A 27,393-nucleotide genomic window follows, 5' to 3' on the forward strand; every position below is an offset into this window, starting at 1 on the left:
CAGCCACAAGAGCATTAGTGAGGTCGGGCACTGATGTTGTGCGATTAGGCCTGGCTCGCAGTCGACGTTCCAATTCATCCCAAAGGTGTTAGATGGGGTTGAGGTCAGGGTTCTGTGCAGGCCAATAAAGTTCTTCCACACCGATCTCGACAAACCATTTCTGTATGGACCTCGCTTTGTGCACGGGGCATTGTTATGCTGAAACAGGAAAGGGCCTTCCCCAAACTGTTGCCACAAAGTTTGAAGCACAGAATCATCTAGAATATCATTGTATGCTGTAGCGTTAAAGATTTCCCTTCACTGGAACTAAGGGGCCTAGCCCGAACCATGAAAAACAGCCCCAGACCATTATTCCTCCTCCACCAAACTTTACAGTTGGCACTATGCATTTGGGCAGGTAGCGTTCTCCTGGCATCCGCCAAACCCAGATTCGTCTGTCGGACTGCCAGATGGTGAAGCGTGATTCATCACTCCAGAGAACGCGTTTCCACTGTTTGAGTCCAATGGCGGCGAGCTTTACACCATTCCAGCCAACGCTTGGCATTGAGCATGGTGATCTTAGGCTTGTGTGAAGCTCCCGACGAACAGTTATTGTGCTGACGTTGCTTCCAGAAGTAGTTTAGAGCTCGGTAGTGAGTGTTGCAACTGAGGACAGATGATTTTTACACGCTACACGCATCAGCCCTCCGCGGCCCCAATCTGAGAGTTTGTGTGGCCTACAACGGCTGAGCCGTTGTTGCTCCTAGATATTTCCACTTTACAATAACAGCACTTACAGTTGACCGGGGCAGCTCTAGCAGGGCAGTAATTCGCCAAACTGACTTGTTGGAAAGGTTGCATCCTTTGACGGTGCCACGTTGAATGTCACTGAGCTCTTCAGTAAGGCCATTCTACTGCAAATGTTTGTCTATGGATATTGCATGGCTGTGTGCTCAATTCTATACACCTGTCAGCAGCTGAATCCACTAATTTGAAGGGGTATCCAAATACTTTTGTTAATATTTTGTCATAAATACACTACCGGTCAAAAGTTTTAGAACACCTACTCATTCAAGGGTTCTTTAACATTTAACATTTAAGTCATTTAGCAGACGCTCTTATCCAGAGTTCTTCTTTAATTGTACTATTTTCTACATTGTAGAATAATAGTGAAGACATCAAACTGTGAAATAACTCATATGGAATCATGTAGTAACCATAAAAGTGTTAAACAAGTCAAAATATATTTTATATTTGAGATTCTTCAAATAGCCACCCTTTGCCTTGATGACAGCTTTGCACAGTCTTGATATTCTCTCAAACAGCTTCACCTTTAATGTTTTTTCCAACAGTCTTGAAGGAGTTCCCACATATGCTGAGCACTTGTTGGCTGCTTTTCCATCACTCTGCGGTCCGACTCATCCCAAACCATCTCGTTTTGGTCGGGGGATTGTGGAGGCCAGGTCATCTGATGCAGCACTCCGTCACTCTCCTTCTTGGTAAAATAGCCCTTACACAGCCTGGAGATGATAGTCCCACTAAGCCCAAACCAGATGGGATGGCATATCGCTGCAGAATGCTGTGGTAGCCTTGCTGGTTAAGTGTGCCTTGAATTGTAAATAAATCACAGACAATGTCACCAGCAAAGCACCCCCACACCATAACACCTCCTCCTCCATGCTTTACGGTGGGAACAACACATGCAGAGATCATCCGTTCCGTTCACCCACACCGCGTCTCACAAAGACACGGCGGTTGGAACCAAAAATCTCAAATTTGGACTCCAGACCAAAGGACACATTTCCACTGGTCTAATGTCAATTGATCGTGTTTCTTGGCCCAAGCAGGTCTCTTCTTATTATTGGTGTCCTTTAGTAGTGGTTTCTTTGCAGCAATTTAACCATGAAGGCCTGCTTCACACAGTCCCCTCTGAACAGTTGATGTTGAGATGTGTCTGGGACTTGAACTCTGAAACATTTATTTGGGCTGCAATTTCTGAGGCTGGTAACTCTAATGAACTTATCCTCTGCAGCAGAGGTAACTCTGGGTCTTCCATTCCTGTGGCGGTCCTCATGAGAGCCAGTTTCATCATAGCGCTTGATGGTTTATGCGACTGCACTTGAAGAAACTTTCAAAGTTCTTGAAATGTTCCGGATTGACTGACCTTCATGTCTTAAAGTAATGATGGACTGTCGTTTCTCTTTGCTTATTTGAGCTGTTCTTGCCATAATATGGACTTGGTCATTTACCTGGTCACAACACAACTGATTGGCTCAAACGGATTAAGAAGGAAAGAAATTCCATAAATTAACTTTTAAGAAGGCACATCTGTTAATTGAAATGCATTTCCAGGTGACTACCTCATGAAGCTGGTTGAGAGAATGCCAAGAGTGTGCAAAGCTGTCATCAAGGCAAAGGGTGGATATTTAAAGAATCTCAAATATAACATATATTTTGATTTGTTTAACACTTTTTTGGTTACTACATGATTCCATATGTGTTATTTCATAGTTTTGATGTCATCACTATTATTCTACAAAGTAAATATAAAGGAAAATCCTTGAATGAGTAGGTGTGTCCAGACTTTTTATTGGTGGTGTGTATATGTGTAAACAGGAATTACACGTGACTCACTCCGTTGAGAAATGTTCTCCAGAATCAGAGATTATGCTACAGGACCGTTTTGCTAGAGCTGATTAGAATATGTTTCGAGACTCCGCCGATAACATCGAGTTAACCACCTCCGTTACCGGCTTCATTAGCAAATGCATCGGCGACGTTGTCCCCACAGTTAAGGTTCGCTGCTTCCCCAATCTATTACGGATTACAAAGGAAGACCCAACCGTGATCTGCCCAACGATGCCTCTCTACCAGATGAACTCAAATGCATTTTATGCAGGCTTTGACAACAACAACATCGTGCCGGGTGTAAGGGCCGTCACCGACTCAGAGGACTGGGTGATCTCGCTCTCCGAGGCCGACGTGAGTAAAGTCTTTAATCAGGTCAATACCCGCAAGGCCGCGGGGCCCGATGATATTCCAGGGCACGTTCTCAGAGCATGTGCAGAACAGCTGGCAGGTATTTTACGGTAACTTTCCAACCTCTCCTTGTTCCAGTCTGTAATCACCACATGTTTTAAGATGACCACCATCATTCCTGTTCCTAAGAAGTCTAAGGCTTCATGCCACCATGACTACCGCCCTGTACACACACCCACTCACACACACCCACTCACATACAATCTGCTGCTACTCTGTTTATCTTATATCCTGTTGCCTAGTCACCTGACCCCTATACATATCTACCTCCATCACTCCAGTATCCCTGCACATTGTTAATATGGTACTGGAACTGACCCTGTATATAGTCACCTTACCCCTATACATATCTACCTCCATCACTCCAGTATCCCTGCACATTGTTAATATCGTACTGGAACTGACCCTGTATATAGTCACCTTACCCCTATACATATCTACCTCCATCACTCCAGTATCCCTGCACATTGTTAATATGGTACTGGAACTGACCCTGTATATAGTCACCTGACCCCTATACATATCTACCTCCATCACTCCAGTATCCCTGCACATTGTTAATATGGTACTGGAACTGACCCTGTATATAGTCACCTGACCCCTATACATATCTACCTCCATCACTCCAGTATCCCTGCACATTGTTAATATGGTACTGGAACTGACCCTGTATATAGTCACCTGACCCCTATACATATCTACCTCCATCACTCCAGTATCCCTGCACATTGTTAATATGGTACTGGAACTGACCCTGTATATAGTCACCTTACCCCTATACATATCTACCTCCATCACTCCAGTATCCCTGCACATTGTTAATATGTGACCCGTTTCAGGAAACTAGCCGTATGTCGCGGGTCACTACTTCACAGGAGAGCCATTTGAACGTAAACTTTGTTTTAAAATAAAAATGTGTTTTTTGGCAGAAATGCCTTCTGGAACATGTGAGCTTTCACCTTAATAACAAACTTGTATGCCATCTGAAAACACTCGTCTGAGTGTGCCAGAGCACAGAATAACTGATGAATTTACGAACGCTCAACACCCGTTGAATATGGCCGGTGTCAGTAAATGTCGGCAAAAAAACGTTATTAAATTGTTGCCAGAGGCACAGTTACAGTCACCAACGCTCTGGATAACATGAAAACAGCCTAACCAGCTCTGCTAGGGCGAGTAAAATGGCCAGAGTGGGGTGTTCTCTCATAATGTGACTGAAAGTAGCTAGCAAGCTAGCCAATGTTAGCCAGTTAGCTTGGGTGCTTGACTGCCGTTGTGAGGATCAACCCTACTCATCGAACCAGAGCGTCCGGGGTGTGCGCTCTGAACGCTCCGAGAGTGACACATTTTGAATTTACGAAAGGACATTCTGACAGCACAGTTGCAGTCACCAACACTCTGGATAACATAATAGCCTAACCAGCTCTGCTAGGGCGAGTAAGGTTCGATGCCTAACCAGCTCTGCTAGGGCGAGTAAGGTTCAATGCCTAACCAGCTCTGCTAGGGTGAGTAAGGTTCAATGCCTAACCAGCTCTGCTAGGGCGAGTAAGGTTCAATGCCTAACCAGCTCTGCTAGGGCGAGTAAGGTTCAATGCCTAACCAGCTCTGCTAGGGCGAGTAAGGTTCAATGCCTAACCAGCTCTGCTAGGGCGAGTAAGGTTCAATGAGCTGTTCTGTGTCTCGAAGTAGCTAGGAAGTTAGCTTGGGTGCTCTGTTGTTAGGACAGAACGCTCGGATCAACCCTTAAAGAGATGGGTGGGGCTAAAGCTTAAGAGGGTGTGAACGATGCTGAATGGGTGTAGACAAAGAAGAGCTCTCCAGTAGGTGTACCAAAACATTCAAAGGTCATTTTCTCAAAAGTGAGGTTACAAGTTAATCAACTTTCAAAATAAAATGACTTTCCCATTGTTCCTCAAATGCAGGGTATGATATACCATTTTGTTGCTCTTAGTCTCTACTTTTATCCAATGTAAAAAACACAATTTCAAATTTTGGTACATAAGACCGATTTGAGCCGGACGGTCACATAGGGTACTGGAACTGACCCTGTATATAGTCACCTTACCCCTATACATATCTACCTCCATCACTCCAGTATCCCTGCACATTGTTAATATGGTACTGGAACTGACCCTGTATATAGTCACCTTACCCCTATACATATCTACCTCTATCACTCCAGTATCCCTGCACATTGTTAATATGGTACTGGACCTGACCCTGTATATAGTCACCTTACCCCTATACATATCTACCTCCATCACTCCAGTATCCCTGCACATTGTTAATATGGTACTGGAACTGACCCTGTATATAGTCACCTGACCCCTATATACATATCTACCTCCATCACTCCAGTATCCCTGCACATTGTTAATATGGTACTGGAACTGACCCTGTATATAGTCACCTGACCCCTATATACATATCTACCTCCATCACTCCAGTATCCCTGCACATTGTTAATATGGTACTGGAACTGACCCTGTATATAGTCACCTGACCCCTATACATATCTACCTCCATCACTCCAGTATCCCTGCACATTGTTAATATGGTACTGGAACTGACCCTGTATATAGTCACCTTACCCCTATACATATCTACCTCCATCACTCCAGTATCCCTGCACATTGTTAATATGTGACCCGTTTCAGGAAACTAGCCGTATGTCGCGGGTCACTACTTCACAGGAGAGCCATTTGAACGTAAACTTTGTTTTAAAATAAAAATGTGTTTTTTGGCAGAAATGCCTTCTGGAACATGTGAGCTTTCACCTTAATAACAAACTTGTATGCCATCTGAAAACACTCGTCTGAGTGTGCCAGAGCACAGAATAACTGATGAATTTACGAACGCTCAACACCCGTTGAATATGGCCGGTGTCAGTAAATGTCGGCAAAAAAACGTTATTAAATTGTTGCCAGAGGCACAGTTACAGTCACCAACGCTCTGGATAACATGAAAACAGCCTAACCAGCTCTGCTAGGGCGAGTAAAATGGCCAGAGTGGGGTGTTCTCTCATAATGTGACTGAAAGTAGCTAGCAAGCTAGCCAATGTTAGCCAGTTAGCTTGGGTGCTTGACTGCCGTTGTGAGGATCAACCCTACTCATCGAACCAGAGCGTCCGGGGTGTGCGCTCTGAACGCTCCGAGAGTGACACATTTTGAATTTACGAAAGGACATTCTGACAGCACAGTTGCAGTCCAACACGCTGGATAACATAATAGCCTAACCAGCTCTGCTAGGGCGAGTAAGGTTCAATGCCTAACCAGCTCTGCTAGGGCGAGTAAGGTTCAATGCCTAACCAGCTCTGCTAGGGGAGTAAGGTTCAATGCCTAACCAGCTCTGCTAGGGCGAGTAAGGTTCAATGCCTAACCAGCTCTGCTAGGGCGAGTAAGGTTCAATGCCTAACCAGCTCTGCTAGGGCGAGTAAGGTTCAATGCCTAACCAGCTCTGCTAGGGCGAGTAAGGTTCAATGCCTAACCAGCTCTGCTAGGGCGAGTAAGGTTCAATGCCTAACCAGCTCTGCTAGGGCGAGTAAGGTTCAGTGAGCTGTTCTGTGTCTCGAAGTAGCTAGGAAGTTAGCTTGGGTGCTCTGTTGTTAGGACAGAACGCTCGGATCAACCCTTAAAGAGATGGGTGGGGCTAAAGCTTAAGAGGGTGTGAACGATGCTGAATGGGTGTAGACAAAGAAGAGCTCTCCAGTAGGTGTACCAAAACATTCAAAGGTCATTTTCTAAAAAGTGAGGTTACAAGTTAATCAACTTTCAAAGCAGAATTACTTTCCCATTGTTCCTCAAATGCAGGGTATGATATACCATTTTGTAGCTCTTAGTCTCTACTTTTATCCAATGTAAAAAACACAATTTCAAATTTTGGTACATAAGACCGATTTGAGCCGAAAGGTCACATAGGGCACTGGAACTGACCCTGTATATAGTCCCCTGACCCCTATACATATCTACCTCCATCACTCCAGTAGCCCTGTCACCTGACCCCTATGCATATCTACCTCCATCACTCCAGTATCCCTGCACATTGTTAATATGGTACTGGAACTGACCCTGTATATAGTCACCTTACCCCTATACATATCTACCTCCATCACTCCAGTATCCCTGCACATTGTTAATATGGTACTGGAACTGACCCTGTATATAGTCACCTGACCCCTATACATATCTACCTCCATCACTCCAGTATCCCTGTCCCCTTACCCCTATACATATCTACCTCCATCACTCCAGTATCCCTGCACATTGTTAATATGGTACAGGAACTGACCCTGTATATAGTCACCTTATCCCTATACATATCTACCTCCATCACTCCAGTATCCCTGCACATTGTTAATATGGTACTGGAACTGACCCTGTATATAGTCACCTTACCCCTATACATATCTACCTCCATCACTCCAGTATCCCTGCACATTGTTAATATGGTACTGGAACTGACCCTGGAAATAGTATGCTTACTTATCTGGTGTGTCTGTGTTCCACCTTGTTATTTTAGAACTACATTCATATGTATGACTGCATTGTTGGGGTTCGAGCTGCAAGCAAGGCATTTCACTGAACTTGTGTATGTGACATTAACACAAATCATAACCATGGAGAGCCACATCATATTTAGCTGACGATGATTGGACTAAATTGTTTTTGGTATCTTTTAGTTGTCACTGTATTAGACTAAGCGTAGGTGATTTGATGATGTTGAAGTTGAACTGGTGCAGGAATAGCAGAGGCAGTGCTCCTGTTGTCTTTGGGCTGACTTGCGGTAACTCTCCGTGGATCTAAAGCAGTAGCTGTTTAGTAAACTGTTGAAAACATTAGCTTGCTTGACCGTGCTGCAGGTCATGTAACTGTTTGTTAGATGCTATATTTGCTATGTGGACTTCACTGGGCAGATGTTTGCGCTCCGGTTTTGCGATGAAACAAAGGTGTGGTTGAATTTATTCTGCCACTGTGTTTTATTGTCTCGGCCTTAGGCCTATATATCACAGTCACAAGGCATATGAACTAACAGCTTATAGAGCAAACAATACAATTATCACAACATATTTGTTTCTGGTTAAATAGTGCACTACTTTAGACCAGAGCCCTATGGTTAAATAGGGCACTACTTTAGACCAGAGCCCTATGGTTAAATAGTGCACTACTTTAGACCAGAGCCCTAGGGTTAAATAGGGCACTACTTTAGACCAGAGCCCTATGGTTAAATAGTGCACTACTTTAGACCAGAGCCCTAGGGTTAAATAGGGCACTACTTTAGACCAGAGCCCTAGGGTTAAATAGTGCACTACTTTAGACCAGAGCCCTAGGGTTAAATAGTGCACTACTTTAGACCAGAGCCCTAGGGTTAAATAGTGCACTACTTTAGACCAGAGTCCTAGGGTTAAATAGTGCACTACTTTAGACCAGAGCCCTATGGTTAAATAGTGCACTACTTTAGACCAGAGCCCTAGGGTTAAATAGTGCACTACTTTGGGACCAGAGCCCTAGGGGTTAAATAGTGCACTACTTTAGACCAGAGCCCTAGGGTTAAATAGTGCACTACTTTAGACCAGAGCCCTAGGGTTAAATAGTGCACTACTTTAGACCAGAGCCCTAGGGTTAAATAGTGCACTACTTTAGACCAGAGCCCTAGGGTTAAATAGTGCACTACTAGGGAATAGGGTGCCAAATGGGACTCAGCAGTCTGAACATTCCTGCAGCAGCTGAGCTTGTCTTGGCCAGGCAGACACTTTAGATACATTGGGTGATTCTAGCGGGGACAGAGCTCGTTGACTTGGCGGATACCGAACCGCGTGGTAGTTACACAAGTCAATCTGAGTCAGTTAGAACACCTGCATCTAAAGATACTAAATGTCATTCTGATTCCCAAATCAAATGCAGGATGTCTGGGCAGAGGCAGAGACAGACAAACCCCGTTCTTTTGGAAAAGTAGGAAGTGCTTACTTTAGCAGGAGCCAGACGGTGAGTCAAGGCTCTTGCTCATTGAAGTGTAAAAAGTTTACTTAGACAGCTTTGGCCTGTTTGCTACAGGAGAACATTTGGCCCGGGAGGCCCTTCTTACAGGAAGAGTTACAGCAGACCAGTGTTGTCTGTCTGAGTCCAGCCGGTCTGAGAGGAGAGAGCTGCATACCTCTCCTTTTGTGGGCTGTTCCTTCGTACTGACGTTCTCCCCTGTTTGCTCCGACTGACTAGACTAGACACTCATCCTACAAAATTGCTAACTTTTAAAACTCTGCCTCTCTCCCTCCGTCTCTCTCCATCTCTTTCTCTCCCTCTTCTTCCAGACAGACAGACATACACAGTACAGACAGACAGACAGACAGACAGACAGGCAGGCAGGCAGGCAGGCAGGCAGGCAGGCAGGCAGGCAGGCAGGCAGACAGACAGACAGACAGACAGACAGACAGACAGACAGACAGACAGTACAGACAGTACAGACAGTACAGAGTAAAACACAGTGCATGGGATCATCATGCACCCACCACTAATATTAGTGTTTCATCATTGGGAAGTCCACTCTGATGGCTTTAGATTGAGGTCTCTGAAATGTTCAGTCCCTTCAGATAGACAGCCTTCACAGTCTAGCCTTGAACATGATGAATTCACTGACCCTGTAGACTGACCCTAATGCATTATAACCTGTAGACTGACCCTAATGCATTATAACCTGTAGACTGACCCTAATGCATTATAACCTGTAGACTGACCCTAATGCATTATAACCTGTAGACTGACTCTAATGCATTATAACCTGTAGACTGACTCTAATGCATTATAACCTGTAGACTGACCCTAATGCATTATAACCTATAGACTGACCCTAATGCATTATAACCTGTAGACTGACCCTAATGCATTATAACCTGTAGACTGACCCTAATGCATTATAACCTGTAGACTGACCCTAATGCATTATAACCTGTAGACTGACCCTAATGCATTATAACCTGTAGACTGACTCTAATGCATTATAACCTATAGACTGACCCTAATGCATTATAACCTGTAGACTGACCCTAATGCATTATAACCTGTAGACTGACCCTAATGCATTATAACCTGTAGACTGACCCTAATGCATTATAACCTGTAGACTGACTCTAATGCATTATAACCTGTAGACTGACTCTAATGCATTATAACCTGTAGACTGACCCTAATGCATTATAACCTATAGACTGACCCTAATGCATTATAACCTGTAGACTGACTCTAATGCATTATAACCTGTAGACTGACCCTAATGCATTATAACCTGTAGACTGACCCTAATGCATTATAACCTATAGACTGACCCTAATGCATTATAACCTGTAGACTGACTCTAATGCATTATAACCTGTAGACTGACCCTAATGCATTATAACCTGTAGACTGACCCTAATGCATTATAACCTATAGACTGACCCTAATGCATTATAACCTGTAGACTGACCCTAATGCATTATAACCTATAGACTGACCCTAATGCATTATAACCTGTAGACTGACCCTAATGCATTATAACCTGTAGACTGACCCTAATGCATTATAACCTGTAGACTGACTCTAATGCATTATAACCTGTAGACTGACCCTAATGCATTATAACCTGTAGACTGACCCTAATGCATTATAACCTGTAGACTGACCCTAATGCATTATAACCTATAGACTGACCCTAATGCATTATAACCTGTAGACTGACCCTAATGCATTATAACCTGTAGACTGACCCTAATGCATTATAACCTATTGACTGACCCTAATGCATTATAACCTGTAGACTGACCCTAATGCATTATAACCTGTAGACTGACCCTAATGCATTATAACCTGTAGACTGACCCTAATGCATTATAACCTGTAGACTGAGGAACAAATCATTCACCACATCTGCCACAGGTTTCCATGATGCCGAGGTCTAACTCATAAAACCATGGGAGAAATTAGACAGAGAGATTCCCAGAAGTTAGTGGAAGGTCCAGAGGAAAGGACAGTGATGTTAGCGCTCAATGCTTCTGTTCTCCTGAATTTACCAGGAAGTCTATTACAGGGTGTCCTTGGGAGTGTTTTAAACCAGGAAGTCTATTACAGGGTGTCCTTGGGAGTGTTTTAAACCAGGAAGTCTATTACAGGGTGTCATTTGGGAGTGTTTTAAACCAGGAAGTCTATTACAGGGTGTCATTGGGAGTGTTTTAAACCAGGAAGTCTATTACAGGGTGTCCTTGGGAGTGTTTTAAACCAGGAAGTCTATTACAGGGTGTCATTGGGAGTGTTTTAAACCAGGAAGTCTATTACAGGGTGTCCTTGGGAGTGTTTTAAACCAGGAAGTCTATTACAGGGTGTCATTGGGAGTGTTTTAAACCAGGAAGTCTATTACAGGGTGTCCTTGGGAGTGTTTTAAACCAGGAAGTCTATTACAGGGTGTCATTGGGAGTGTTTTAAACCAGGAAGTCTATTACAGGGTGTCCTTGGGAGTGTTTTAAACCAGGAAGTCTATTACAGGGTGTCATTGGGAGTGTTTTAAACCAGGACGTCTATTACAGGGTGTCTTTGGGAGTGTTTTAAACCAGGAAGTCTATTACAGGGTGTCCTTGGGAGTGTTTTAAACCCAGGAAGTCTATTACAGGGTGTCATTGGGAGTGTTTTAAACCAGGAAGTCTATTACAGGGTGTCCTTGGGAGTGTTTTAAACCAGGAAGTCTATTACAGGGTGTCCTTGGGAGTGTTTTAAACCAGGAAGTCTATTACAGGGTGTCATTGGGAGTGTTTTAAACCAGGAAGTCTATTACAGGGTGTCCTTGGGAGTGTTTTAAACCAGGAAGTCTATTACAGGGTGTCCTTGGGAGTGTTTTAAACCAGGAAGTCTATTACAGGGTGTCCTTGGGAGTGTTTTAAACCAGGAAGTCTATTACAGGGTGTCATTGGGAGTGTTTTAAACCAGGAAGTCTATTACAGGGTGTCATTGGGAGTGTTTTAAACCAGGAAGTCTATTACAGGGTGTCATTGGGAGTGTTTTAAACCAGGAAGTCTATTACAGGGTGTCCTTGGGAGTGTTTTAATGCATCCTCCTCTCCATGCTCTGTCCAGTAAAGGGCATAGACCTCAGTCCTCCGATCTTCAGTCATTAAGTTGAATGCACCAATTTGTAAGTCGTCTGCTAAATGACTTAAATGTAAATGAAATTGATCCACCCCCCTGGCTGGCTGGCTGATTGCTGACTGACTGACTAGCTGGCTGACTGACTGGCTGACTGGCTGGCTGGCTGGCTGACTGACTGACTGACTGACTGGCTGACTGACTGGCTGTCTGGCTAACTGGCTGACTGACTGACTAGCTGGCTGACTGACTGACTGACTGACTGACTGACTGGCTGACTGACTGACTGACTGGCTGCCTGGCTGGCTGGCTGACTGACTGGCTGCCTGGCTGGCTGGCTGTCATGTGTTTGGTTGGAAGGGTCTCTCCGAAAGAGATTTGAGCGAAGAAGTGATGGACCAGACACACAAACCAGAGTTTTACTCCCTACATCTGGGGTGTAAACCTCCAATAACCAGAGTTGGTTTGTGTGTCTGTAATCTGGGGTGTATATAGTATCCTTAACCAGTCGGTGTGCTTGTTGGGATGCACTCTGTGGCTGACTGGTTTATGGCAGGGTGAGAGAGTGGGGGACAGAGGAGGACAGGGGGGGACAGGGGGGGACAGGGGGGGACAGGGGGGGACAGGGTGAGAGAGTGGGGGACAGAGGAGGACAGGGGGACAGGGGGGACAGGGGGGACAGAGGAGGACAGGGGGGACAGGGGGACAGGGTGAGAGAGTGGGGGACAGAGGAGGACAGGGGGGGACAGGGGGGGACAGGGGGGGACAGGGTGAGAGAGTGGGGGACAGAGGAGGACAGGGAAAGGTCAAACCCAGGTCACAGTGATTTAGTCTTGTGCTTTAGGGTCTTGGTTTGTGTCCCAAAATGGTACCCTGTTCCCTTTATAGTGTGCTACTTTTGACCAGAGCTTATTAGGGTGCAATTTCAATAGGAAATAGGGTGCAATATCAGACACACCATGTCGTTTTGTCTTGGAGAGTCGAGTAATAATAATAATAATATATAATCTACCAATTGAGCTACAGAGTACCCCAAACCCCCCCCCAAACACACCACACCAGACCGACAATTGTGTAAGGGGGGCAGAATATCAGTGATCCCTTCCTCTACTGGGAGGATGATGATGTCACCTTCCCTGTTAAACAGTGAAACAAATACTCTCTCTGCCGTGCCTCTGTGGAGCCAAGAAGGGAGTCAGGACAGTGGGGCACTCCACACCGCTCATAAGGACACCTCTTAGTAAAAATACAATCTATAGGGTTCTATTTGATTGATTACAGTAAATGTTCAGACAGACACAGGAATTCCCCTGTTTCCTGGACACACAGGGGTCTTTACAGACACACAGGGGTCTTTACAGACACACAGGGGTCTTTACAGACAGACAGGGGTCTTTACAGACACACAGGGGTCTTTACAGACACACAGGGGTCTTTACAGACACACAGGGGTCTTTACAGACAGACAGGGGTCTTTACAGACACACAGGGGTCTTTACAGACACACAGGGGTCTTTACAGACACACAGGGGTCTTTACATACACACAGGGGTCTTTACAGACAGACAGGGGTCTTTACAGACACACAGGGGTCTTTACAGACACACAGGGGTCTTTACAGACAGACAGGGGTCTTTACAGACACACAGGGGTCTTTACAGACACACGGGGGTCTTTACAGACAGACAGGGGTCTTTACAGACAGACAGGGGTCTTTACAGACACACGGGGGTCTTTACAGACACACGGGGGTCTTTACAGACACACGGGGGTCTTTACAGACACACAGGGGTCTTTATAGACACACAGGGGTCTTTACAGACACATGTGCAGTATTGTGAATAACACACAGGGGTCTTTGCAGACAGGCATGTTACTGATGGACTATTGATGGAGTGTGATTCCCATATTTTCCCCCCAGGTGTACACCAAGACAAACCAGCATAGATTAAACCCTCCCAATGTGATTGATAGTTCTGTATCTGAAAGGAGGAAGCGGTCCCAGTGTACTACCATGTTGGCAATATGGAAGAAGGAAATGTGGTACTGTGACCTGGACTCCACTGTACCTCTGGGGATACAGTGAAAAAACAGAGTGTGTAGGAACTGTCATGTTACATTCAAAGCAGCTGTTCTGTCGCACTGATTGATGACTTTCCCAGATGTGAGAAAAAATCCCCCCCCTCCTCTCTCTCCATTCCCTTCTCCCTCCAACTCCCCCACCACTCCATCCCCCTCACCCTCCCTCATTTATATAGCCAAGACTTGAGCAGAGCAGGCAGCCAGACACAGAGACAGGCTAGACAGCCTGACAACAGACTAGACAGCCAGACAACAGGCTAGACAGCCAGACAACAGACTAGACAGCCAGACAACAGACTAGACAGCCTGACAACAGACTAGACAGCCAGACAACAGACTAGACAGCCTAGACAGCCAGACAACAGACTAGACATCCAGACAACAGACTAGACAGCCAGACAACAGACTAGACAGCCAGACAACAGACTAGACAGCCAGACAGCCAGACAACAGACTAGACATCCAGACAACAGACTAGACAGCCAGACAACAGACTAGACAGCCAGACAACAGACTAGACAGCCAGACAGCCAGACAACAGACAGCCTGACAACAGACTAGACAGCCTGACAACAGACTAGACATCCAGACAACAGACTAGACATCCAGACAACAGACTAGACAGCCAGACAACAGACTAGACAGCCAGACAACAGACTAGACAGCCAGACAACAGACTAGACAGCCAGACAACAGACTAGACAGCCAGACAACAGACTAGACAGCCAGACAACAGACTAGACAGCCAGACAACAGACTAGACAGCCAGACAACAGACTAGACAGCCAGACAACAGACTAGACAGCCAGACAACAGACTAGACAGCCAGACAACAGACTAGACAGCCAGACAACAGACTAGACAGCCAGACAACAGACTAGACAGCCAGACAGCCAGACAACAGACTAGACAGCCAGACAACAGACTAGACAGCCAGACAGCCAGACAACAGACTAGACAGCCAGACAACAGACTAGACAGCCAGACAACAGACTAGACAGCCTGACAACAGACTAGACAGCCAGACAACAGACTAGACAGCCAGACAGCCTGACAACAGACTAGACAGCCTGACAACAGACTAGACAGCCTGACAACAGACTAGACAGCCAGACAACAGACTAGACAGCCAGACAGCCTGACAACAGACTAGACAGCCAGACAACAGACTAGACAGCCAGACAACAGACTAGACAGCCAGACAACAGACTAGACAGCCAGACAACAGACTAGACAGCCAGACAACAGACTAGACAGCCAGACAACAGACTAGACAGCCAGACAGCCTGACAACAGACTAGACAGCCAGACAACAGACTAGACAGCCAGACAACAGACTAGACAGCCAGACAACAGACTAGACAGCCAGACAACAGACTAGACATCCAGACAACAGACTAGACAGCCAGACAACAGACTAGACAGCCTGACAACAGACTAGACAGCCAGACAACAGACTAGACAGCCAGACAACAGACTAGACAGCCAGACAACAGACAGCCTGACAACAGACTAGACAGCCAGACAACAGACTAGACAGCCAGACAACAGACAGCCTGACAACAGACTAGACAGCCAGACAACAGACTAGACAGCCAGACAACAGACTAGACAGCCAGACAACAGACTAGACAGCCAGACAACAGACTAGACAGCCAGACAACAGACTAGACAGCCAGACAACAGACTAGACATCCAGACAACAGACTAGACAGCCAGACAACAGACTAGACAGCCAGACAACAGACTAGACAGCCAGACAACAGACTAGACAGCCTGACAACAGACTAGACAGCCAGACAACAGACTAGACAGCCAGACAACAGACTAGACAGCCAGACAACAGACTAGACAGCCAGACAACAGACTAGACAGCCTGACAACAGACTAGACAGCCAGACAACAGACTAGACAGCCAGACAACAGACTAGACAGCCTGACAACAGACTAGACATCCAGACAACAGACTAGACAGCCAGACAACAGACTAGACATCCAGACAACAGACTAGACAGCCAGACAACAGACAGCCTGACAACAGACTAGACAGCCTGACAACAGACTAGACAGCCTGACAACAGACTAGACAGCCAGACAACAGACTAGACAGCCTGACAACAGACTAGACAGCCAGACAACAGACTAGACAGCCAGACAACAGACTAGACAGCCAGACAACAGACTAGACAGCCAGACAACAGACTAGACAGCCAGACAACAGACTAGACAGCCAGACAGCCAGACAACAGACTAGACAGCCAGACAACAGACTAGACAGCCAGACAGCCAGACAACAGACTAGACAGCCAGACAACAGACTAGACAGCCAGACAACAGACTAGACAGCCTGACAACAGACTAGACAGCCAGACAACAGACTAGACAGCCAGACAGCCTGACAACAGACTAGACAGCCTGACAACAGACTAGACAGCCTGACAACAGACTAGACAGCCAGACAACAGACTAGACAGCCAGACAGCCTGACAACAGACTAGACAGCCAGACAACAGACTAGACAGCCAGACAACAGACTAGACAGCCAGACAACAGACTAGACAGCCAGACAACAGACTAGACAGCCAGACAACAGACTAGACAGCCAGACAACAGACTAGACAGCCAGACAGCCTGACAACAGACTAGACAGCCAGACAACAGACTAGACAGCCAGACAACAGACTAGACAGCCAGACAACAGACTAGACAGCCAGACAACAGACTAGACATCCAGACAACAGACTAGACAGCCAGACAACAGACTAGACAGCCTGACAACAGACTAGACAGCCAGACAACAGACTAGACAGCCAGACAACAGACTAGACAGCCAGACAACAGACAGCCTGACAACAGACTAGACAGCCAGACAACAGACTAGACAGCCAGACAACAGACAGCCTGACAACAGACTAGACAGCCAGACAACAGACTAGACAGCCAGACAACAGACTAGACAGCCAGACAACAGACTAGACAGCCAGACAACAGACTAGACAGCCAGACAACAGACTAGACAGCCAGACAACAGACTAGACATCCAGACAACAGACTAGACAGCCAGACAACAGACTAGACAGCCAGACAACAGACTAGACAGCCAGACAACAGACTAGACAGCCTGACAACAGACTAGACAGCCTGACAACAGACTAGACAGCCTGACAACAGACTAGACAGCCAGACAACAGACTAGACAGCCTGACAACAGACTAGACAGCCAGACAACAGACTAGACAGCCAGACAACAGACTAGACAGCCAGACAACAGACTAGACAGCCAGACAACAGACAGCCTGACAACAGACTAGACAGCCTGACAACAGACTAGACAGCCTGACAACAGACTAGACAGCCAGACAGCCAGACAACAGACTAGACAGCCAGACAACAGACTAGACAGCCAGACAACAGACTAGACAGCCAGACAACAGACTAGACAGCCTGACAACAGACTAGACAGCCAGACAACAGACTAGACAGCCAGACAACAGACTAGACAGCCAGACAACAGACTAGACAGCCAGACAACAGACTAGACAGCCTGACAACAGACTAGACAGCCAGACAACAGACTAGACAGCCAGACAACAGACAGCCTGACAACAGACTAGACAGCCAGACAACAGACTAGACAGCCAGACAACAGACTAGACAGCCAGACAACAGACTAGACAGCCAGCCAACAGACTAGACAGCCAGACAACAGACTAGACAGCCAGACAACAGACTAGACAGCCAGACAACAGACTAGACAGCCTGACAACAGACTAGACAGCCAGACAACAGACTAGACAGCCAGACAACAGACTAGACAGCCAGACAACAGACTAGACAGCCTGACAACAGACTAGACAGCCAGACAACAGACTAGACAGCCTGACAACAGGCTAGACAGCCAGACAACAGACAGCCTGACAACAGACTAGACAGCCAGACAACAGACTAGACAGCCTGACAACAGACTAGACAGCCAGACAACAGACTAGACAGCCAGACAACAGACTAGACAGCCTGACAACAGACTAGACTGCCAGACAACAGACTAGACAGCCTGACAACAGACTAGACAGCCAGACAACAGACTAGACAGCCAGACAACAGACTAGACAGCCTGACAACAGACTAGACAGCCAGACAACAGACTAGACATCCAGACAACAGACTAGACATCCAGACAACAGACTAGACAGCCAGACAACAGACTAGACAGCCTGACAACAGACTAGACAGCCAGACAACAGACTAGACAGCCTGACAACAGACTAGACAGCCAGACAACAGACTAGACAGCCAGACAACAGACTAGACAGCCTGACAACAGACTAGACAGCCAGACAACAGACTAGACATCCAGACAACAGACTAGACATCCAGACAACAGACTAGACAGCCTGACAACAGACTAGACAGCCAGACAACAGACTAGACAGCCAGACAACAGACTAGACAGCCAGACAACAGACTAGACAGCCAGACAACAGACAGCCTGACAACAGACTAGACAGCCAGACAACAGACTAGACAGCCAGACAACAGACTAGACAGCCAGACAACAGACTAGACAGCCAGACAACAGACTAGACAGCCAGACAACAGACAGCCTGACAACAGACTAGACAGCCAGACAACAGACTAGACAGCCAGACAACAGACTAGACAGCCAGACAACAGACTAGACAGCCAGACAACAGACTAGACAGCCTGACAACAGACTAGACTGCCAGACAACAGACTAGACAGCCAGACAACAGACTAGACAGCCTGACAACAGACTAGACAGCCTGACAACAGACTAGACTGCCAGACAACAGACTAGACAGCCTGACAACAGACTAGACAGCCAGACAACAGACTAGACAGCCAGACAACAGACTAGACAGCCTGACAACAGACTAGACAGCCAGACAACAGACTAGACAGCCTGACAACAGACTAGACAGCCAGACAACAGACAGCCTGACAACAGACTAGACAGCCAGACAACAGACTAGACAGCCAGACAACAGACTAGACAGCCAGACAACAGACAGCCTGACAACAGACTAGACAGCCAGACAACAGACTAGACAGCCAGACAACAGACTAGACAGCCAGACAACAGACTAGACAGCCTGACAACAGACTAGACAGCCAGACAACAGACTAGACAGCCAGACAACAGACTAGACAGCCAGACAACAGACTAGACAGCCAGACAACAGACTAGACTGCCAGACAACAGACTAGACAGCCAGACAACAGACTAGACAGCCTGACAACAGACTAGACAGCCTGACAACAGACTAGACTGCCAGACAACAGACTAGACAGCCTGACAACAGACTAGACTGCCAGACAACAGACTAGACAGCCAGACAACAGACTAGACAGCCAGACAACAGACTAGACAGCCAGACAACAGACAGCCTGACAACAGACTAGACAGCCAGACAACAGACTAGACAGCCAGACAACAGACTAGACAGCCAGACAACAGACTAGACAGCCAGACAACAGACTAGACAGCCTGACAACAGACTAGACTGCCAGACAACAGACTAGACAGCCAGACAACAGACTAGACAGCCTGACAACAGACTAGACAGCCTGACAACAGACTAGACTGCCAGACAACAGACTAGACAGCCTGACAACAGACTAGACAGCCAGACAACAGACTAGACAGCCAGACAACAGACTAGACAGCCTGACAACAGACTAGACAGCCAGACAACAGACTAGACAGCCTGACAACAGACTAGACAGCCAGACAACAGACAGCCTGACAACAGACTAGACAGCCAGACAACAGACTAGACAGCCAGACAACAGACTAGACAGCCAGACAACAGACAGCCTGACAACAGACTAGACAGCCAGACAACAGACTAGACAGCCAGACAACAGACTAGACAGCCAGACAACAGACTAGACAGCCTGACAACAGACTAGACAGCCAGACAACAGACTAGACAGCCAGACAACAGACTAGACAGCCAGACAGCCTGACAACAGACTAGACAGCCAGACAACAGACTAGACAGCCTGACAACAGACTAGACAGCCTGACAACAGACTAGACAGCCTGACAACAGACTAGACAGCCAGACAACAGACTAGACAGCCAGACAGCCTGACAACAGACTAGACAGCCAGACAACAGACTAGACAGCCTGACAACAGACTAGACAGCCTGACAACAGACTAGACAGCCTGACAACAGACTAGACAGCCAGACAACAGACTAGACAGCCAGACAACAGACTAGACAGCCAGACAACAGACTAGACAGCCAGACAACAGACAGCCTGACAACAGACTAGACAGCCAGACAACAGACTAGACAGCCAGACAACAGACAGCCTGACAACAGACTAGACAGCCAGACAACAGACTAGACAGCCAGACAACAGACTAGACAGCCAGACAACAGACTAGACAGCCTGACAACAGACTAGACAGCCAGACAACAGACTAGACAGCCAGACAACAGACTAGACAGCCAGACAACAGACTAGACATCCAGACAACAGACTAGACAGCCAGACAACAGACTAGACAGCCAGACAACAGACTAGACAGCCTGACAACAGACTAGACAGCCAGACAACAGACTAGACAGCCAGACAACAGACTAGACAGCCAGACAACAGACTAGACATCCAGACAACAGACTAGACAGCCAGACAACAGACTAGACTGCCAGACAACAGACTAGACAGCCAGACAACAGACTAGACATCCAGACAACAGACTAGCAGTTTGTTTTGCTATGAGGTGTAATGGATCATGATGAACAGACACTAAAACCATTGGGCATATTGACGTTCATATATAAAACGACCCATTCCCACCGTAAACAACTTAATGTGCACAACCCATAATGCTTGAGGCACATGCATCATCATACAATTCATGCAGTTCCCCCTTCACTGCACAGGAGGTTGGTGGCACCTTAATTGGGGAGGACGGGCACGTGGTAACGGCTAGAGCCGAATAAGTGAAAAGGTATCAACAACATCAAACACATGGTTTCCATTTGTTTGATACCATTCCATTCGCTCTGTTCCAGCCATTATTAGGGTTAGTGGGACTATAATTTGTTTTTCAACAGGACAATGACCCAACACACCTCCAGGATGTGTAAGGGCTATTTGACCAAGAAGGAGAGTGATGGAGTGCTGCATCAGATGACCTGGCCTCCACAATCCCTCGACCTCAACCCAATTGAGATGGTTTGGGATGAGTCGGACGGCAGAGTGAAGGAAATGCAGCCAACAAGGGCTAAGCATATGTGGGAACTCCTTCAAGACTGTTGGAAAAAGCATTCCGGGTGAAGCTGGTTGAGAGAATGCCAAGAGTGTGCAAAGCTGTAATCAAGGCAAAGGGCGGCTACTTTGAAGAATCTCAAATATAAAATATGTTTTGATTTGATTAACACTTTTTTGGTTACTACATGATTCCATATGTGTTATTTCATAGTTTTGATGTCTTGGCATTCTCTCAACCAGCTTCACCCGGAATGCTTTTTCCAACAGTCTTGAAGGAGTTCCCACATATGCTTAGCCCTTGTTGGCGCAGTGGTCAAAGGCACTGCATCGCAGTGCTAACTGTGCCACTAGAGATCCTGGTTTGAATCCAGGCTCTGTCGCAGCCGGCCACGACCGGGAGACTCATGGGCGGCGCACAATTGGCCCAGCGTCGTCCAGGGTAGGGGAGGGAATGGCCGGCAGGGATGAAGCTCAGTTGATAGAGCATGGCGTTTGCAACGCCAGGGTTGTGGGTTCGATTCCCACGGGGGGCCAGTATAAAAATAAAATAAAAAATGTATTCACTAACTGTTAGTCGCTCTGGATAAGAGCGTCTGCTAAATGACTAAAATGTAATGTAATGTCTTCACTATTATTCTACAATGTAGAAAATAGTACAAATAAAGAATGAGTAGGTGTGTCAAAATGTTTGACTGGAAGTGTATTGTTTTTTCCATTAATCACTGAAAGTAAATAATCAAAAAAGATGAAGGAGATCTAATGAATAATAACAGTTTTGGAATTGATCTAAGCCTTTTTTATGGTGGACTTTAATATATTAGTGTTTGTGAAACACCAAAAGTTAAGTATATTATACATGTTGGAAAAGTAGAACTAGCACAATATTTTGTGTCGCGCATTGGGACACATTTCACTTTCAAAATCATAAACCATGTCACGTCTGACAGCAGACTTGGCAGACTGTCACGTTTTTAAAACTACTCATTAGCTAGCTAGCTAACAGCCTGGTGACTTTACCAGTGTATCCAAACATCTGGGGCACAGACAGAAAGGAAAAAGGGATATCTTCTACAGGAGATCAATGATCATAGCAATGAATGAATGACTTGCATGTAGTCACTCACAAACATGACTTTCTTAAAGAGACAGTGTACGTACATGTTTCAATGTAATGCACCTATATCGGAAACCGTGCTTGTACACAATGTAGAAACCTAATATTCCAAAAATTGTTTTTAAAATTTCAATGACAGTTATTTGTAACAACATTTTACCTTTTTATAATAAAGTAATGTCTGTATAGGGTTACATATTAGTTTCTAGGGCACAACATGTACTTCAAAAGTAGAATTAATATAGGTCCAATATAGGCTGTATCTCAATCAAAAATCATATTTTCTGGTGGTCCTAAATTTTATGTTTATTTTTTTTATTTGTTATTTTTATTTTTTTTATTTTTTTTAGAGCCCTGACTTGACGTAATAATCAATGATTTGACCAATTTCAGGCAGAGTGGTTAGTTTGTTGTTTTTCCAATAGGAGCTTGACTTACTGTGGTTATCCAAAACCCAGCAATAGATTACTACTTCATGGAATCAAAATGTTACCCGGTGAGTTACCATTGGTGTCTCTTAAAAAGTCGTGCAACACACTTCCTGTGGGGGAACCAATTAGATGGGAGGTATTTCCCTACAGTGATATTAATGCAGTATTTGTCATTATAATGAATACACCCTCCCTCCACCCAGGGTATGTTTTCATAACATTTCTCAGGGGCTGTTCCCTCAAACCCCGCAGATGATTGACAATCAAAGCTGCTAACCGGCTAACCTTCCTGTACCTCCCTCCCTTCCTCTGCCTAGCCCTGGTCTCAGCTCCTCATCTCCCCAGTTTCAGATGTGTTTTTGCATGAGGCTGTGGCGTTGATTTCTCTTACTGGAGGTCTCCCTGGTCGCGGCCTAGTCTCAGCCCTATTCTCAGCCCTATTCTCAGCCCTAGCCTCAGCCCTAGATTCAGCCCTAGTCTCAGCCCTCACATCCAGAGGAAATGTGCAGTATGTAAGGGCAGTCCGGGAACTTGGAGGTCCGGGAACTTGGAGATCCGGGAACTTGGGTTCCTTCCCTTCCTTTTCACTCCAAGTGTAAAATCCCCTTGTCTGAAATATGCTAATATATGCAAATGCATCATGCTATATTTAGCTGTTCTGTCCGTACATTATTAAGACGTGTCATAGTGCTGCTAAACCAGGCAGTCATCAATGTGTTGACTGGTCTGTGGTTTGGTTGGGATCATGGTGGGATGAACGGGTTACCCGCTACTTTATAGGGATAAAATAACATGTATATTTTGGTGGAGTTGTTTCTTTAAATGCACGCCAGGCTTTGGAGCAATAAAATTGTTTCCTTATTTTCTTATCCAAACATTTCACTATGGTAAGAACGCAGGACCTTCCCTGCAATTGGGTAAACCGTCGACATGCCGGACATAGGAACAATAAAAGTGATAAATGTCTATTGGTTTAATTTGCCTTTATGATTACGATGATTACACGTCTCTTGATCTGGTTTAATGTTTGTTTTTCTTTCTTTTCAGAGAAGTTGCTGGTCCTAACTGTTGCCACACAGGAGACTGACGGCTATCGCCGCTTCATGCAGTCAGCCAACTATTTTAACTACACTGTCAAGGTAAGGAACATGCACCGTCTCGCTCGTTGAGCTCTACCGCATTGATTAGGCGTTGTGTCTTTCTTTAATTATGCAAAACAGGTCATTACCTACAAGACATATTTATTCTTGTAATTTTTATTTTACTCCTGCTCAACCTCATCCTCAAATAATTAATTGATTGAACTATGAAATATGAATGAATAACTTGTCAGGGGAACCTGCCATAATCTTGAGGCTATGGGAAACTCTTGTTAGCTGTCATCAGAGGATTCCTGGGGCAAAGATTTTACAGAACCTTACTAAATCTGACTCTGCATAACAGACATGTCAGTGCTCAGTCCTCAGTCAGGGCTCAGTCCTCAGTCAGGGCTCAGTCCTCAGTCAGGACTCAGTTCTCAGTCAGGACTCAGTCCTCAGTCAGGGCTCAGTCCTCAGTCAGTGGTCAGTCCTCAGTCAGTGGTCAGTCCTCAGTCAGTGCTCAGTCCTCAGTCAGGACTCAGTTCTCAGTCAGGGCTCAGTCCTCAGTCAGTGGTCAGTCCTCAGTCAGGACTCAGTTCTCAGTCAGGACTCAGTCCTCAGTCAGGACTCAGTAGTTCAGTCAGGACTCAGTCCTCAGTCAGGGCTCAGTCCTCAGTCAGGGCTCAGTCCTCAGTCAGGACTCAGTTCTCAGTCAGGACTCAGTCCTCAGTCAGGACTCAGTAGTTCAGTCAGGACTCAGTCCTCAGTCAGGGCTCAGTCCTCAGTCAGGGCTCAGTCCTCAGTCAGGACTCAGTTCTCAGTCAGGACTCAGTCCTCAGTCAGGACTCAGTTCCAGTCAGGGCTCAGTCCTCAGTCAGGACTCAGTTCTCAGTCAGGACTCAGTCCTCAGTCAGGACTCAGTTCCAGTCAGTGCTCAGTCCTCAGTCAGGGCTCAGTCCTCAGTCAGTGGTCAGTCCTCAGTCAGGGCTCAGTCCTCAGTCAGTGGTCAGTCCTCAGTCAGGACTCAGTTCCAGTCAGGACTCAGTCCTCAGTCAGGGCTCAGTAATCAGTCCTCAGTCAGTGCTAAGAGCATTGGCGGAACCCACAGGGGTTCCTGACCCTTAGCCCCTAATCCCTGACCTCTAACCCCTAACCCTGACATGTCTCTCTGCCATAGGTGCTGGGCATGGGGGAGGAGTGGAGGGGTGGGGACGTGGGGCGCTCCATCGGAGGAGGACAGAAGGTGAGACTACTGAAGGAAGCCATGGAGGGACTGACTGCCCAAGAAGACCTGGTGGTGCTGTCTGTTGACAGGTAGGAGATTCAGCTTCCATAAGGTGACCTGGAGTAGTACTGGACACCACAGTACTGAGGGGCAGAGAGACTTTTCACTTCTGTAATAGCTACCAATGTATTACTTTAAGATTGAAATGCTTCAAATGTCTAAAGCACTAGTTACCTTCTCACTAAAGCAGTCAAATGGAACATGTTCATCATACTCCTTTCCTTATTTAATATGCATGTATGCAATATGCATTGGTACTGTATGTTAGAATATCCAGTACCCTGTTTTCTAGAACAGGGGCCTCTGTCCACTAAGGCTGTGGGGTCAGGGAGAGGTCAGGGAGAGGTCAGGGCTTCTAGTTTCTCCATATTGGACCCAGATGTCCCTTAAACAAACCCTAACCCATTCTGCTCTGAGCCAAAAGTGTGAAGATTCAGTTACATCCACGTTATGACTGAATGGATGACCGGTAGGGGTAGGGTTAGGGTCACTGGCTGGCTCCTCTATGGATGACCGGTAGGGTTAGGGTTACTGGCTGGCTCCTCTATGGATGACCGGTAGGGTTAGGGTTAGGGTTACTGGCTGGCTCCTCTATGGATGACCGGTAGGGTTAGGGTTAGGGTTAGGGTTACTGGCTGGCTCCTCTATGGATGACCGGTAGGGTTAGGGTTACTGGCTGGCTCCTCTATGGATGACCGGTAGGGTTAGGGTTAGGGTTACTGGCTGGCTCCTCTATGGATGACCGGTAGGGTTAGGGTTAGGGTTAGGGTTACTGGCTGGCTCCTCTATGGATGACCGGTAGGGTTAGGGTTAGGGTTACTGGCTGGCTCCTCTATGGATGACCGGTAGGGTTAGGGTTAGGGTTAGGGTTACTGGCTGGCTCCTCTATGGATGACCGGTAGGGTTAGGGTTAGGGTTAGGGTTACTGGCTGGCTCCTCTATGGATGACCGGTAGGGGTTAGGGTTAGGGTTACTGGCTGGCTCCTCTATGGATGACCGGTAGGGTTAGGGTTAGGGTTAGGGTTACTGGCTGGCTCCTCTATGGATGACCGGTAGGGTTAGGGTTAGGGTTACTGGCTGGCTCCTCTATGGATGACCGGTAGGGTTAGGGTTAGGGGTAGGGTTAGGGTTAGGGTTAGGGTTACTGGCTGGCTCTTGTTGCTATTGCCTGAGATCTCATTAAATGGGCACAAAGCTTCTCTGTAAGATTTTTGTTATGGATAATTAACCCTAGCAAAGTGCTGATGCCTAGCCACTTACAACGGCATATCATCACGAGGGAGTTGTGATAGTGGTTGTCCCTGGACATTATATGGTGCAGAAAGAGTTAAGACCGATAGCCACGGTCGCTCTTTCTAAAGATAATTTTCCACCCAAACTGTCGATTTAGTTAATCAAACATAACACAGTCTCATTTTAAGGCACTTACTCAGAAGGAAATGACAGGAAGTCCATTTATAACGAGTAATATAAGGAGAAACACCTCCTTTCACCTGTGAGGGAGAGAGGGAGAGAGAGAGAGAGAGAGAGAGAGAGAGAGAGAGAGAGAGAGAGAGAGAGAGAGAGAGAGAGAGAGAGAGAGAGAGAGAGAGAGAGAGAGAGAGAGAGAGAGAGAGAGAGAGAGAATTAAAACACCCTCCCTTCAATCATGAAAGGTCCTAATTATAGAAAGCTCTGAACCTGCTAGTTGAGAGCTAGCTAACTACTGATTTTTTGGGGGGAATGGATCAGCTTAATATTGCAGATAGATTGTAACTTCCATCAATGTAATTGTCTGCATCTCTTCCAATCCCCCATGTTTTTTATATATATACTCCCCTTTATTACTTTTCAACCCCACCATCCTTTCCCTACTTGGAGTAAATTAGTGAACAACAACGCCCAGGCCTCTACTTCCGGTCTATACTTACTATCTACACCTTATGGACAGAGTTAATTTTACAATAATTCTATTATATATATATATATATATATAATTTTTTTTTGTTGCTCCTGAACTTCTTCTACTCTCAACCTCTCCGATCATTTTCA

The 27,393-nt window shown here is 46.2% G+C and overlaps 1 protein-coding gene across 2 annotated transcripts in view; it reads left to right on the forward strand.

Annotated features, from left to right (window-relative positions):
• Positions 1-27,393, forward strand: part of LOC121555611 (procollagen-lysine,2-oxoglutarate 5-dioxygenase 2-like) — a 116,870-nt gene that overhangs the window by 12,754 nt on the left and 76,723 nt on the right. For both annotated transcript variants that reach the window (XM_045212649.1, XM_041869441.2), the window contains exons 2-3: positions 24,046-24,137; positions 25,255-25,391. In XM_045212649.1, coding sequence (XP_045068584.1) covers positions 24,046-24,137; positions 25,255-25,391 — 229 coding nt within the window. The remainder of the gene's footprint in view (positions 1-24,045; positions 24,138-25,254; positions 25,392-27,393) is intronic.

The sequence above is a fragment of the Coregonus clupeaformis genome, unplaced genomic scaffold, assembly GCF_020615455.1.
Source record: "Coregonus clupeaformis isolate EN_2021a unplaced genomic scaffold, ASM2061545v1 scaf0036, whole genome shotgun sequence".
Lineage (NCBI taxonomy): Eukaryota > Metazoa > Chordata > Actinopteri > Salmoniformes > Salmonidae > Coregonus > Coregonus clupeaformis.